The sequence below is a fragment of the Sinocyclocheilus anshuiensis genome, unplaced genomic scaffold (assembly GCF_001515605.1).
Source record: "Sinocyclocheilus anshuiensis isolate Anshui unplaced genomic scaffold, SAMN03320099.WGS_v1.1 scaffold249, whole genome shotgun sequence".
Taxonomy (NCBI): domain Eukaryota; kingdom Metazoa; phylum Chordata; class Actinopteri; order Cypriniformes; family Cyprinidae; genus Sinocyclocheilus; species Sinocyclocheilus anshuiensis.
The window spans coordinates 462,290-478,766 of record NW_015540871.1 but is presented as its reverse complement, the minus strand read 5'-3'; the positions used below and the strand labels follow the sequence as shown (position 1 = coordinate 478,766).

The 16,477-nt window shown below is 39.0% G+C and overlaps 1 protein-coding gene across 1 annotated transcript in view; it reads right to left on the bottom strand.

The window, feature by feature from the left end:
* LOC107688094 (protein kinase C beta type-like) overlaps window positions 1–16,477 on the bottom strand; it is a 139,600-nt gene that overhangs the window by 94,098 nt on the left and 29,025 nt on the right. The window contains exon 3 of the mRNA XM_016485661.1: window positions 5,053–5,135. Coding sequence (XP_016341147.1) covers window positions 5,053–5,135 — 83 coding nt within the window. The remainder of the gene's footprint in view (window positions 1–5,052; window positions 5,136–16,477) is intronic.

The window sequence follows — 16,477 nt, the reverse complement described above, 5'->3', positions numbered from 1 at the left end:
ACTCGCGGAGATTTGCTTACTAGAAGGCTCGGCTCCGAAGCGAAAAGCTGATGTGCGTTTGCACGCGCTCCCCTTTTATACCCACGCTGCGGGGCGGGGTGCGCATGGCGAAGCACGCACGCCAACTGTCATTGGCTTGTTTAGTTAACACTCAAAGGTGATTGGGCTCTCGGGCGAGATCCCAATTCGTCAGTCACGACTGACGTAACGTCGAACGTGACTGACTGAAAGGGAACTACTGTTACCAATTATTCCAGTGGAGCTGTGTGTCTCTGTCTGTAGCATTTTTAAGAGGTGACGATCACCAGGGCTGAGAAGATCAACTGGGAAACTCTTTCTCACTATTTGACAATGCCTTATGCGCAACAGAAACTGACCACAGCAATGCTGATATATCATCGATTTTAATTATTTATTAAGAAAGTGAACTGATCCAACATGTGAGTGAGGGCTGAGATTAAAAAAAGGTAGATATTTTAGGTTTCCCAAGAAATCAGTGGGCGTTAAACACCCTTGATCGAAGGTTCTAAAATCCTTACTGATCAAAGCCAACAGTCCTTGTCACATTTGACAAACTTCCTTCAATACAAAACACAGACTATGGAATAAGACTTGCAAGCAAAAACAAACATAAGCTCACACGTCTATGAACCCACCTAAAGTCTGGTTTGGTCTGGTTTTTGTTGCACAACTGAGTTTCAATGCGATACAGAGTTCTTATGATGTGAATGAGAGTTTAATGAGACTACCGGTACAGAAATCCCTTGGTGAACGTCTAATTAGCCCAGTTCTATAATTGAAGCCTAAAACGAGCCCCTTCGAAAACATCTTTGAGTCCGCCTTGCTTGGCTGTCTTTGACATTGACTATATTTATACCTACAATCCCCTTTAGTGGCTCTTCTGAGACTAGCTAGCAGATTTACACAGGAAAAAACAAATGAAACTAATGACAATGTCACAAGGCCAAGGCTTCATCAAAAAGAAATCGCGCCTAGATTACTGACACGCCGACGTCTAGAGCGCACGTGGTTTTGGCGGCACTTCTAGACCGGTGGAGAACAAACGTGAAAATATAATTAAGCGTGAACCTCATCACCGTGGCTCTGGAAGAAGATGAAAGGGCGCATTTCTTCTGCATGAATGAGATGAATGGCGAGACTTCTTCGAGAAGTGGTGGGACAGCGCCAGATCACTAATGTGGATTGAGGCGTGGAAATGTGCTAACGACATCCCATCAACATTCTCCATGTTAGATCACTCTGAATCCCTTTGTGGAGTGTCTGCCAGCCGTGTCATATCGCCTGGCCCCGCTGGGCGCACTGTGTAAATATTACGGTATTCTAGGCAGGGGAGCCGACCCGGGACTTGTAGGGCGCTCCTCTGAGAGCTGAAGGTACGTCTGACTGAGGGAAGGCCGCTGAGAGGGCTGTCAGACGCACATCATGGGACTATCAAGTCTGCAAGGCACTTCTGAGAATGTGAAAGAATACAGCATCTTATCTCAAAGCAGAACATTCTAGTTCATAAATGAAGGCTGAAGCCCTTCTGAATACACAAAAAACAGTTCCCATATATGGTTTTACAGGAGTTTATATGGTTTTACTCGTTTGTTTATCAAAGATGGAGGTAGCATAAGTAGTGGGTGTAACAGTCATATGTTGAAAGCAGCAAATACATAACACTATTAACTTTCTATCTATTTATTTACTGACAAATATAAGCAGGGGTTCTCAAACTGGGGTCCAAGGACCACCAGGGGGCTGCAAGTGTGTTCTATGGTGTCCAAAGGAAATATGAGAGGGAAACTAAGAGGATTTTATAAAACCGATACACTAACTTTTAAGAAATTAATAATTCTTCATTAATAATAATTCATTAATAATGATTCATCTTGGAACAGATTGGTCTGATTCACGGCTTTTACTGTTGTTTTATGAGTGGGAATCACAGGGTACCTCACAATACAATATGATACATGGCTCATGATAACGATAATATCACGATACAGCAATTCTGCGATAATTGATATATTGCTAGACAATCCTATAATGATACATCTTGTATGCAGGTTTTCTCTCTTTATTCAAGTCCAACCTGCTGAAAATTCTGCAAAAATGAAAATTCTGTCATAATTTATTCACCCTCAAGTTGTTGTAAACCTGAATGAGTTTCTTTCTTCTGTTGAACATAAAAGTTATTGTGAAGAGTGTGGGTAACCAAACAGTTGCTTGTCCCCAGTGACTTCCATAACATTTTTTTCCTGTTAAAATACAATTTTTGGGTGAACTATCCCTTGACAAGCGGCAGCATGTTTAGTACAATTAGTCTGCTGTCGCTTTAAGAGCTGCATGCATCTAAGGCTGCGTTTACACTTGGCATTAACATGCGATCACCATGATTCGATCAAGCAGATCGGATCATCAGTCAATCAGAACAGGGCTCGTTTACGCTTGGCAACATCAACTGACTTTTCTATCTGGATAGCCGATCGGATCTGTCTTTCCCGCGCAATATTTAAATAAGTCTGCAGAGAATGGCCCGGTGCAAAGTCAACCTGAAGTGGTGGGTTTTCTTTTGAAAAGCATTTTCAGTCGTGGGACATTTTACAAATCAAAGATAAGTGTAGGAGTCTCACTAGCGCTCCACACGGGTCTTCTCTGGCTTTTTTTCTAACAGTTCGCGAGAGAGGGGGCGGCGTTTTGTGTGATGTCGACCTGCGAATGCAGGAAAGCAGCAAATACATAACACTATTAACTTTCTATCTATTTATTTACTGACAAATATAAGCAGGGGTTCTCAAACTGGGGTCCAAGGACCACCAGGGGGCTGCAAGTGTGTTCTATGGTGTCCAAAGGAAATATGAGAGGGAAACTAAGAGGATTTTATAAAACCGATACACTAACTTTTAAGAAATTAATAATTCTTCATTAATAATAATTCATTAATAATGATTCATCTTGGAACAGATTGGTCTGATTCACGGCTTTTACTGTTGTTTTATGAGTGGGAATCACAGGGTACCTCACAATACAATATGATACATGGCTCATGATAACGATAATATCACGATACAGCAATTCTGCGATAATTGATATATTGCTAGACAATCCTATAATGATACATCTTGTATGCAGGTTTTCTCTCTTTATTCAAGTCCAACCTGCTGAAAATTCTGCAAAAATGAAAATTCTGTCATAATTTATTCACCCTCAAGTTGTTGTAAACCTGAATGAGTTTCTTTCTTCTGTTGAACATAAAAGTTATTGTGAAGAGTGTGGGTAACCAAACAGTTGCTTGTCCCCAGTGACTTCCATAACATTTTTTTCCTGTTAAAATACAATTTTTGGGTGAACTATCCCTTGACAAGCGGCAGCATGTTTAGTACAATTAGTCTGCTGTCGCTTTAAGAGCTGCATGCATCTAAGGCTGCGTTTACACTTGGCATTAACATGCGATCACCATGATTCGATCAAGCAGATCGGATCATCAGTCAATCAGAACAGGGCTCGTTTACGCTTGGCAACATCAACTGACTTTTCTATCTGGATAGCCGATCGGATCTGTCTTTCCCGCGCAATATTTAAATAAGTCTGCAGAGAATGGCCCGGTGCAAAGTCAACCTGAAGTGGTGGGTTTTCTTTTGAAAAGCATTTTCAGTCGTGGGACATTTTACAAATCAAAGATAAGTGTAGGAGTCTCACTAGCGCTCCACACGGGTCTTCTCTGGCTTTTTTTCTAACAGTTCGCGAGAGAGGGGGCGGCGTTTTGTGTGATGTCGACCTGCGAATGCAGACACGATGGCTGGATTGCATTTACATTACACTGAGATCCGATCACAATGCGTCCTCTACTACCTCTGGACCAGGACACGCTGATCGGATAACATTCCGATCAGAAGCGCGTTTACACTTGTCTTTTCAAAGTATATGTGGACAACATCCGGATACAGGTCGCATGTTAATGCCAAGTGTAAACGCAGCCTAATATACAGGCAAGCATCCGTTTTTCTCTCAACTGTTTACATTCACTTTAGACATAACCAACTGTGTTTATATGTAAACCTTGTGTGTTTTGACAGTATTAGCATACTCAGACATGAAAGATAACTTAGTGCAGTAATCAGACGTTGTTTGACAGGCTTTTTAGTGTGCACGCACTCAAAAAAAGAGCATGCCAGAACTATTATTTCACTCACACTGTTGTCCGCCATTCCGTTAAAAACCTCTTTTTCTTAGGTTAGTTAACTTATGTTCGCTTCTCCCTCATTCATGTGTTGAGCACCATTTCGAGGAGCCATGAAGTAGCGACGCTGGGAGCAGGGAAATCTATTTACAGTGCCTTATTTTATTAATTAAAATATCGATATTTGGCACCAGCACATCGATTCTCATATCGCACGGAGAAGGACAATGATATATTGCCTTATAGATATTTTGTCCCACCCCTACTGTGTTGTTGTTGTTTTGTTTGTTTGTTTTTTATTCCTATGGTGACAAATTGATTTCTGGATTATGCAGTAAAATGATTGCTTGCTATGGTTTTGCCATGAGAGTTTTGTTCACAATTCAGTTTTTCTTTTTATGTAACCCCTGGTGAAAAACGCTAGTTTAGACAGACAGAGAATCAAGAAGTGGCTGAGAGTGAAGCAGAAATGTATTTTTCATAATTACACCGATTCAAAGAGCAAAGCCATTTCCCGTAACTGCACAGCTCCATTCATTCTCCCTCCTGTTCCTGTGTGTAGTAATTGTAATGATGTGATTGAGCTGGCATTCTAAGTTCCCTCGCATCCACAATAACAAAAAAGAGCTCTGGGCCCCCGTGTGGACGCGCTTCCTGTAGCTGTCACTATAGACCGGTAATTTTTTTATTTAAATGGTTGTATAACTCAGGGGCCAGAGACAAAATGAGCAGAGAAGAAGACTCCAGGACGAAATCTGAAGCAGAGGGTTATCGTCACCGCAGCTATCTAACACACTTACAAAGAGAAGGGGAGACAGAAAGCAGAAAAGTGGAGGAAGGAAGGAAATAGAAGAGATTTTTGTACTCACATCTGATGCAGGACCCTTATCTGCTCCTGGGCAGGAGAAGGTGACGAATTCATGGCAACGCTTGTGCACCACAAAGCAGCAGACTGAAAGAAGGAAGGAGAGAGACAGACAGATTAGATAAACGGTGAGAATCAGAGCTCATGGCACTGACAGGCATTCATCTGCTGTGACAAAGATCCTGTTTGATTTCATGTCAGGCCCCTTGACCTAACCTGAACCCCCCCAAACACCCCTCACATACATTGCATCACAATATAACACTGCACGAGGCCTAACTACAACCACTTAACAAAAAGTGGTCCTTGCGCACAATGAGTGCTTGTTTATTACATAATTCTTGGCTTTTGAATTGATTCCCAATTTGTGAGAGCTTCACAGTTGAAACAAAAGAGATGTGTGTGTGTTATGGCCATTTAAATGCTGTGTGAATGCTTATCACTGCCTATGTTTGTGCCCGGTGTGTTTCACTGAATATCAGTAGCAGTAGACAGTACTGTATACACTAAACTGTAAGCAGCATGCCAATCCGCATCAGAACTATAGGAGCTGAAACTACTATGCAAATGATGTGCTGTGCTGGACTGTAAATACAGTGGCCCCTCTGTTCACATTACTAATGCCCCTGGCACCTCTGCAGTGTGACATAACCAGGTCATCGTAGGGGCATCGTTCTTCCTGCTGCAGGTTAACGCTCCTATTCACTGAAGGTCACAGTGTGTATTTGATCTACTGTGTGAATATTTCTGATCGCATCACATGTTATAGGCATTTTCTTGTGGGAAATGACATCATGTCTCTCACGTTCAATCTTTCAGAATCTGCACTTTTAGTCTAGCAGCTCCGGCCAAAACACAACTTCAGACAGGCTGAACAGCCACTGTCACCCACACACTCCAAATGAATACTCCAGTGAGAAAAGAGAGAGATAAAGAAACAAAAACTGATTTGGAAGAAAACTGAAACATATGATTCAGTAAACTTTGCTCTTTTCATCTTTGTGATCCTAAATGAGTTAATAAAAAAATGATAATAATAATAATTATTACAACCTGTTAACAATAATACAACCTGAGCTAAACATTCAGGCAGCACCTAGTAACAACAATGTTCCTTCCAACACTTTTGAGCATGTACATCTTTTTGGATTGAGAACTGGGCAACATAACACCATATTTCGGTTAATCACAATATTCTTACAGTTTTAAAAAATGATGGTGCTACACAACCTTCATCAGACCCTTGGCTGGCTCTTTTGCAGATCTGTGGAAGGACCAGATCACTATAAAAACAATAAAGTGTTAACATGCAGTTTTACAGTCCATTAAAACCACTTTTTCTCGTTAAAAATGTTTTATTGAATAAACAGAGAAAGAAGATATGAAACAAGCAGAATCACATCTTTTCAGATCACATTTTTCCTTGATAGTACAATGATAGTACTAAGGAAAAAAATTAAGAAAAATAAATGAATGTGGTAAATATGACAATAGCAGTACTTGTACAGCTGAGAATATTACCAAATTGTCTCCCAAAAAAGGGGGGGGGGTGATCAGTTGGAGGGCAAAGATTTTAGGGAATTGATGCTATAAACGTTTGCCATTTATCATAGAATAGAGCTTCCGTCCAAACACTTTAATAGTAAATAAATACATTTCTGAATTTGATCTTTAAACTTCTCTTTAGAAGTGCATGGAATCACTTCAAAACAGTGCTGAATCCTGTGTATCTGAGCCAAAAGCAGACAAAAACACATGATAGATTTTCATCTCGCCTTTTGGCAAACACCTCCTTTTTGCCTCTCTTTTTAGTTCTCAGAATAAAATTGTGATGTGCTGGCTATGATCAGCACTTGAGAATGGTCAACACCACTTATCTTTTTACATCCTGCAGTGCAAATGCAGGATATGCATTATACACACAAGCTATATTAAAAGTATTCCACTGTAAAGTGATCAGGGATGGACTAACCATATAAAGCACAAAGACACTATAAAAGTGTTTCAAAAGGAAAGAAAAGTTCAGAGAGAATTAGGAACATTCTATGCTGATGCCACTATTGCCTTGTGCATGGGGAAACAGAACCACAGTTTCAGTAGTTATTTCAAAAGTATTCCAAATACTTTTTAGAAAATTAAAAAGTGTTTGTAAAATTATTGCAAAAGTATTTACAGGTAATTGTGCTCTTACCATCACTAAAAATAATAATATAAGTACATCATGATTATTGGTGAGTTTTCACTGCAACATAAAAAAGTGCTGCAAATATCACCACAATTTTTGAGAAAAGCCACAGAAAATTCAGTTATTTTCGGCCACAAAAAAAGTCCAGCGAATTCCTGGTGGGACTGGGCAGCACACGCAGCATCTAACATCATTGTGGTATCGGTCCATAATGTACAGCAATGCTAACCCTAGCTAAAAATACTGAATGCACCTTTAATACAGAACATGTGAGACACAAGACGTGAAATTTTCTGAAACCTTTATGTACCCATTTATAAGAACTGCAGCATGGAAGAGAGTGACAGGCACAATCTTCAAAATTTCATATGGGTTTTGACATATTAAGTAGATGATGACAGAATTAAAACGGTTTCTAGATTGGAAACTAAAAATAAAACAAAAACATAATACCAACTGAAATAAAACACTTATATTCTACAGTTTTGTAAATTTCCACAGCAGTGGGCGATAATCCACGTGCCACAGTTTGAGATCAACTCTCATTCATACAAATTAAAAAAAAAAACTGTTTATAAATAACAACAGTTCCTAATATTTAAATATTTATATAAATATATCTCTCATCATCTACTAAGAGGTCTAAGCATCAGGAAGTTCCTCTTCTGCTCTTGGTGACAGTGCAAAGATCAACACAGAGGTGAAGCGCAGACTGCCATCTCCAAGCGGCTCAGTTAAACAGCCTCTCACAGGGCCTACTGAGCGTACGCTTACATAATGGCCAGCCTGATCAGGCCCAGTATAGGAGTTTCCCTGACTCGTTCTCTCTCCAGCACTCTTAAATGGTCAGAACGAGAGAAAGGCTCATGTAGCAACCCACGTCCCTTCACAGCGAGACTGATCTGGCCCTTCATAATTAAACAGCCCATTAAATATCCATGCCATGTTAGCGGCTCAGCAACCATGCCAAACACCCCGTTAAGACACCAAACTTCGTCCCGGCAGATGCTGCTCAGAGCCATTCTGAGACTAATTCAATTAGCTCGGAAAAGCACGAGCATTAGTCCTCTCCTGCTAATCAGTCAGTCGCTCAGAGATAAACGGCAACGGTGCACACCCACGTACTCGCACACTTACAGCTCAAACACGCACACATACACGAGCAAGCCCACACAAACACACGCACTCGACATCCAAGCATATCTGCCTTCTGGACAACTGCGAACCTTTAAAAAGAGCCTCCAGTTATAGCAAGCAGAGTCTGGCCAGAGAAGCCGCGAAAGAACCTTTCACGATTTGAATTCACGGGCACGGGAGATGTGCGAGTGATCCCGGAGATGACTGGGAACGTTCATCTTGATATTGAATTCGGCCCAGCTGTCAGGAAGATGCAGATTAGGAGGAAGGGAAGGGAGTTTGTGTGCTTGTTTACTAGAAATGGAACAGCATGCAAAAGATATTCCTCATGGTGCAACATCACTAAGGCTTCATGAACACAACAAGGTGTTAGAGCTGCTAACTTGAATCGAGCTGAAGGAAACAAGCTTGCCAGACCCCCACCCCAAACACACACACAACCCTAAAGGAGGTGAATTAAATAGAGTTCAGCTGAGTTTACATGGGAAGCCTTGCTCTGCCGAAACAGCCAATCAGAACGCCGGGCGAAGAATGAATTCTGCACAAAGGAGGAAAAATAATCCTTACTATTTAGAGGTGGATGAAAATATGAAACATGTTGGTACTGTTAAATACCTTATGTGGCTTTTCATCCAAGTCTATTTATTATATTTCAAGTCATCTATATGCTGCTAGTAAGTGTACTCCTAAAATGATGAAAACCAACATTTATTGTGCATTTCTGAATGTAAATAAACTGGGACGCACGGTTTCAGTTATGTGGCCTTTTCTCAGTCTACAATGTTGAGCAAAGCATTCAAAAACATACCATGATATCATAAAATGATCATTGTTTTTGATTCACACCAAGTCTCAAAAAATTTGACATTTAAATTCTCGGACATTTAATCCACAATCCATCTCCATCTGAGGGCTTTTGAAGATCATGTAATGCTCAATAAATCTAATGCTGGTTAAAGGGACAGTTGACCCAAAAATCACCCTCATCTCGTTGCAAACTTTTATGTTCCACAAAAGAAAATCATAAAAGAAGATATTTTGAAATATGTTGGTTACCAAACAGTTTTGGTGACCTTTAACTTTCATTGTATGCTTAAAAACACTGAGACATTTGTCAAAATATCTTCTTTTATGGTTCACAAAAGAAAGTCATACAGCTTTGAAACAACTTGAGGGTGAGTAAATGACAAAATTTATGACAATATTTTTTTGGGTGAACTCTCTCTTTAAGTAACTTAATGCACAATGCATTCATCCTTGGCAAACCTTATTTTGCACAGACTCAATCCACTGTCTTCTCCCAAAATAACAGATGGTGAAAAAAGGTGCATTTAAGACCAGACCAGTTCATATATATTTTTATTTTTAATTTTATTTCATGTTTAGCTATACATTTTATTTGGGTTATATTTAAATTAAATACATTTAAAACAATTATTGGTGTATTCATTTTAACTGCATCTTCATGAAATTTCACATTTAAAACTGTTCATAAAAGTATGACTAAAGAAACTGAAACTTAATTAAAAAAAAAAAAACTTAGAAAAAGCTTAGGGCAATAAGTAACAAAACATTATTCTGATCCTAATTATGTTAATTTGCTAACCTAATATTTGTATGCAGCTTTTCCAACCATGACTAAACAACTGGGTTTAACAGTCTGGAAAATTATATCCCTTTACTGAGGAGATATAAATGATCAATTTAGGGTATATAAGACATGCTGTGAATTCTCACTCATTATCAAATGTTCACACACTGCGCACATGACCTCAGACAATCCTCTGTACATACACACAGGTCACACGCACAATATGAATTTCTAAGCTAAAACATACAAGTCACACAATCTAACACAACAGTGAGCAGGAATACAACATTGACAATAACAGCTAGCTTAGCTCTCTTACCGCAGATCATTAAACACAAATGGACAACATCCTGCTGTTAAAATTGAAACAAGCTTGTCTTTCATTCTAAAGTACAAGTGCTTCCTCATATGATTATAAAAGTCACTACACTGGTCCTGATGCAAAGGATACTTGCATGTTTATCTAGATAAATGAAGACTTCCACATTCACATTCATTTTTTTCTTAAGTTAATTACAAGTGGTAGAGTAACTAAAACCTGAAATTACAACATTTTAGACATTTAAATGCCATTTGAATAGCAAACATTTCACTGGGTTTCAGAAGTGAATAAAGTTTTTTTTTTTTTTTATTATTTTAATTCTTTTTTTTTATTTATTTTATTTAAACAATAAAAACATTTATGTTTTTAGTGGTCAAAATGAACTCATTAAGAATTTATCTCCTGGTCATATTTAACTGGTATATTCATTCCTCATAAATGAATGAATGAATACTATTTTATACTGCCTTTTATTCTATAAAGAAATCAAGAATTAAAGACTATGACAATGAATAGAATTTTTCCTTTCAAAAACGTACATAAAGTTTTTACGAAACTTTCAGATTTCACAAACTTGTGGCAATGTCAAAAACACACACACTGAAAGACAGAGGACGGATGTTAGCTGTGACATTAACTGGATTAGCTGGGCTGATCCTGCGCTCAGTGCTGATGGGACTGTTAAGAGTGAGGCTTCAGCGAGATTAACACATCTGAACATCACAGCAGCACACCCACACACACACTCCCGCTGTCCACCACACAATCAACAACAGATGCATCTTACACAGCCATTACTTAGGCTGTTCATTTACACTCTCAGTAATACTGCACACACTCTCCACTGATGAAGTGTCTGCCAGTGGACTGGAGTGGAGCCATTGCTGACAACAAACCGCTAAATGAGAGAATGGCTGGCATGGAGGAGCTTGAAATTTCGTGATGTCTGTACGTTTGTCAGTTTCAAATCCCTAAGAGGTGTCACATTTAAGATTTTGAGGTGGTGTAACTATACTGCTTAAAGTTCTAGGCTGGTTAAAGGGTTTTAACCTATAAGCTATATTTCAGGGCATTGTGCCCTTAAGCAAGATGACAGGTTGGCCCTCTAATAAGTGTCAGTGACAAATTTTTAGACACCTTATTTTTTTATTGTATTTTGCCGTCTTTATTGCTCTCTTAAATGTCCAGCAAAATATTTGCATTGTCTGTATGTAAAATCTGAATTTCTAACATGACATTATTGAATTCTTGAATTCAAGATTTTTATATAATATTAGGCATGCACTGATATTAAAATTCTGTCAGATACTGATAAGACCATAATTATTTTTATAGCAATAAATGACAAGTGAGTAATATTACAAATCTCTACTATTTTGTCTAAATAAGTAAAAAATAAAACACAAAAACTAAAAACACAACAACAACAAAACATCCATTTAGACGCTACAAGTGAATTCTGGCATTACAATATTATAATATGCAGCATAAAAATTATTTTAATTTTGAGAATTGCTAAAGATCATATTTGACAGTTTTGCATTTAACAGTATTAGATGATGGCAAAGGTAATGTGTAAAAAAGGAGAAATTAGTATGAGCAGTTAATTAACCAATATCAGACAAAACAACCAATTGACAGATAACCTGTTGACTGACCTGGTATTGATATATGTACTCTATCTCTATGGAAAAAAATGAAGTGTAAAAAAATACAAAGTAGTACAGTACACATTTATATTACATATGCATAATTAAAAATACATATTTTGTTGTTAATTAAAAGACCATATATAGTAATTTGTACATTAAAAAATATTTCATATTTTTATTATAATTTAATAAAATCCTATAAACAAAAGGAATAGGGATATATATTGCACTTCTTCCAAGTATTGTTGCTTAATGTTTTCAAATGTTTACTGTGTTTCTGCAACATGACACCTCAATGTTTCCGTTATTAGTGTCACAAAGCTCTTGAGGGCTTCCTGTGCTTGATGTGTGCAGTGGTGCAGCCCAGCACATTCATCATCTCAACACACCAACCGAGTGGGTGGATCACACACACACACACACACACACACATACAGAAACATATCCTAACGCAACAATCATGACCATCACTGCACTGATTCTTTCCTTTATTCCATCCAGTTCTAAACCCCAACCTCAAAAAACCCCAACACGACCAGGCCGTGAGAAAATAAAAAAAGAAGTCTAGAATTGGTCTGATATTTCTTCATTCCCATATGGCCTTTATATAATTCAGCTGCTGAGAACTCAATCAATGAAGCTTCCACCCACCATACATTAGGCCAGTGTTTCCCAACCGGGGTGCCGCGGGGTGCCGTGTAAAAAATCATTTTTTTATATTTTTAAATTGCTAAACCCTCCACTCCCATATGGCCTTTATATAATACAGCTGCTGAGAACTCAATCAATGAGGCTTCCACCCACCATACATTAGGCCACTCAATAAAAAGGAGCAGAAACTATTTCTTTTTCATTCTCCTTCTCTTTCTTTCTCACCCCCTCACTTCAATCTACGCACAGGCTGGCGCTTGGTTTGCCATTCCAGCTTTACACTGCCCTGGCAGTGGTAGCCGCATGGCGAATCAGTCGCATGCCAATTAAACCTGGCGTTCGTTCCTTTTCTCCCTCTCGCTGTCTTTCTAATCTTTCTCATTTCTGAGACATTACAGAGGATGACGGATCCACACACACCTCATCCAGTCTTCAGCCAAGGCGGCGCTCCCACCAGCCTCGGCGTTCCCTCTTCCTGAAATCTAGATAATGAGAAAGAATGGCTTTCACTGCTAATGACTCTCTGGCAGCTGATGTCTGTCACAGCCTTGGCAGAGCGGGTTGAGCTGGCTGAGAGGGAAGTGGAGCCCAGGGCTTCCTGTTAGAACAGGATATACACGCCAGAGACACTGCAAGCACCTGCGTCTCTCAGCTGAGGAGAACAGGTTTTCATCTGAAGATCTGGGGCTACAATATCATGGCTGATGACTGTGGCTCTTGGTTATGTTTTTAAAACAGGTTATTTAAATATACCCCTAGAAGCAATTGTTTTGTATTATACTGTGCACATGGCACAGACAGCGTTTCCCTGAAGGGAAGTAAATTATGACTATAACTAGCATGATGGATTGAGATCGAGAGAGTTTTACCTTCGGTTTTTGTTTGATTCCTCTTTCTGTTTCTGAATCATCTGTGAAACTTTTCCTACATGAATTCCTCCAGAAGGTCCAGCAAGTATTAAATGACAATAAGGAAGTTGGACAAGTTTTTACTGCATTTTTGATTAATTATATGCAGCCTTATTGAGCATAAGAAACTTCTTTAAAAATATAAAAGTTGAAAAAACAAAATTAATAATGTGAAACACTTCTTTATGATCCTGAATGAACCGATTCACAAAACAGAAAATGACTTTACCAAGCTTCATAATGACAGATAAGAACATTCTAGGAAAGCGTTGCCTCGTTTTGCTCGGCTGTAGAGCTGTGCGCATAATGCAATGTGACATAAAAACAGCAAAGTAGCATTTTGTCACATTACACCACTACTTGTTAGGAAGCAGCTTGTTACCAGAAAACCTACACAGTTTTGAAAACAGCTGAGCTGTCATACTACTGAAAAATGTAGTTAAAGGAATACTCAATCCAAAACCGAAAATTCTCTCATCACTTATTCACCCTCATGCTGTCCCAGATGCATGTGACGCCCTTTCTTATGTGGACCACAAACAAAGATTTTTAGAAAAATAATCCATCTCTTTGAGCCCATATAATACAAATGGATGGGACCCTCAAAGTTGATGCTTCAAAAAACATGCAAAACAAATACGACAATTCATACGTTAAATCTTATTGCTTCAGAAGACATTATTTAATCAGCTAGGGTCATATGTATTACTGTCATGTTTGCTCTTCATGGATTTTGAAGCATCAACATTTAGGGTCCATACACTTGCATTTTATGGATATATGGACAGATATGGATTATTTTTCTAAAAATCTATGCTAGTGTTCATGTGATAAAAAGATAAGCAGTGCTAATTTTATTTACAGTAGACACTCCCTAACGCTGTTTGTAATACACCAACATGTGCCTACCAGTTTAATACGGGCCTTTATCAAAATTACTGGATCTTGATTTGAATGACAAAGTAGTGATCAATGCACTAAACAAAGTAAAGTTGTCTTTAGAAAGTTAATTGAGGTCTGAACACGGCATCCCTTCAGCAATGTGTGTGATCTCACACTGAATGAGAGATGCTCACAGAGGAGAAGAAACCTTTCATCTGACCTTCCATCCACTAAAACAAGTGATTCTCACTCAAGCTCGGGAACATTACAAAGTCAAATAACAGAACAACAATGACGGAGAGAGAGAGAGAGAGAGAGAGAAGCAGAAGGGGAGAGCGAGCGCTGGTAGACAGGCAGCAAATGCTCTCTTTTTTTCAACAGGAGATACGAGTGATTGTTCACAAAGAAAAAAAGATATTTGATTTTCACCTTTTCTGCCTGTGGTAATAGGAGTTATGCAAGTGATTAGGGCCAGCCTACACACTAAATAAAAATACCACGGCCCGCTGAGCACTACGCTGAGCTGACTTACAGAGATGCAGGGATGAGGTCAGAGAGTCAGCCGTCAATCCACAGCTGTCCTCAACTTCTCCTCTCTCACTACACACACACACACACACACACACACACACACCGGCCTCCTCCTCCTCCTCTGTGCTGCGGCCTGCAGCTAAACACACTTCGAGTGCTGTAAACATGGTGTAGTGCACTAGCACTCTTCCCTGCACTGGATGATGCCAGTTACAAACGTGATAAATGAATCTGAATGATATCTGAGGTTGACAGAATGGTGCTATTGGCAAGTTTAATGAGGTTACGTTTGAAATGTGCTTTACTGTACAAGTAAACTATAGAAAATTAACTATAAGAAAACTAAAGCAAAAACTAAGAGTAAGCTAAACTGCTTTGATGTTTATAATACACTAAATTAATAAAACAAATGGTTACCTTTGCTGAAAAGACTAGCGTATGCTGTGTTTTGGATACTGGACGCGAACATGGGATACTGATGTTCTAAACAAGTTTCACTGGCAACACTTCACAGTATTAAACATGCTGGTTGGTCAGCATTTGTGATGGTGGACAACATGTCTGTGCTGTTCCATTAGCTGAACCAGCACCAAAATAAGCAAGGATCAGTTAGAGTAAATTCATCCTGGTCTGAGCTGGTGTTTTTAGCTGGGATGTCTCAAAACCTTGTAAGCAACCTAAAAAGCATTGTTGGGCATGACAGGAGAGGTTTACTAATCAGTGTATGCTGCTAGCTAAAATGACTAGGCGGTGGGAGTAACATGTTACAAGTAAACGAGAGATTGCTCCGGTTTCCAGGCTAAATATATGACTACAATTAAACATATGACTTAAAATTAAGCATTCCATTCATGAACAGGTACCAAAGTACAGATTCATTTTGCGATAAATTTACTCCCAGTCTGTACTATTGAGTCCCTGTTACTTTTTGGAAGTGACAAGCAAAACGATGTTACTTTTTTCTTTAAGAAGTGCATTTACGCCAGAATAACGTTTTCAAATAAGTAAGAAGCACTGTCTTTGTATTTATTTAATTAAATTTACAGAAAAATAGATCAGAAATCTCTCCCTTTCCTGTTACATGAAGTCACAAACATGACAAAAGCACATTTCACCACTCTTAACCAACATAGCTGTCTATAAGGTGAGTGGACAAACACTTGTCAGCAGCACAAAATTGTACATAACACACAAAACGACAGTGACAAAAAGTAACGCAATTACAAAAATAATGCATCATATTCCCAATGCTGTCTGCGACTGCAATACAGCGAGATAAAAATGTACCAAAGGATAACAGGTAAAATAAGCATTTCAACAAATCAGTCATCTCATCATGAACAGTTTTTATCTATTCAACACTGTAGCGTAAATCATTTTTACACTGGAGTCACAGGGTTGAGTTCTGAGGGAGTGTGTGTGTGTGGTGTGTGTGTTTGCCCTGTGACAGGCCTGTGTCTCCACTCTACCCATCCCATCTGTTTGAAGAAGCCTCTCCACTGACTGCTTGTGTATCTGCTGAAGAGTCTCTCTGTGCAGCTCACCGCCCCCTCTGGACCACGACCCCCCC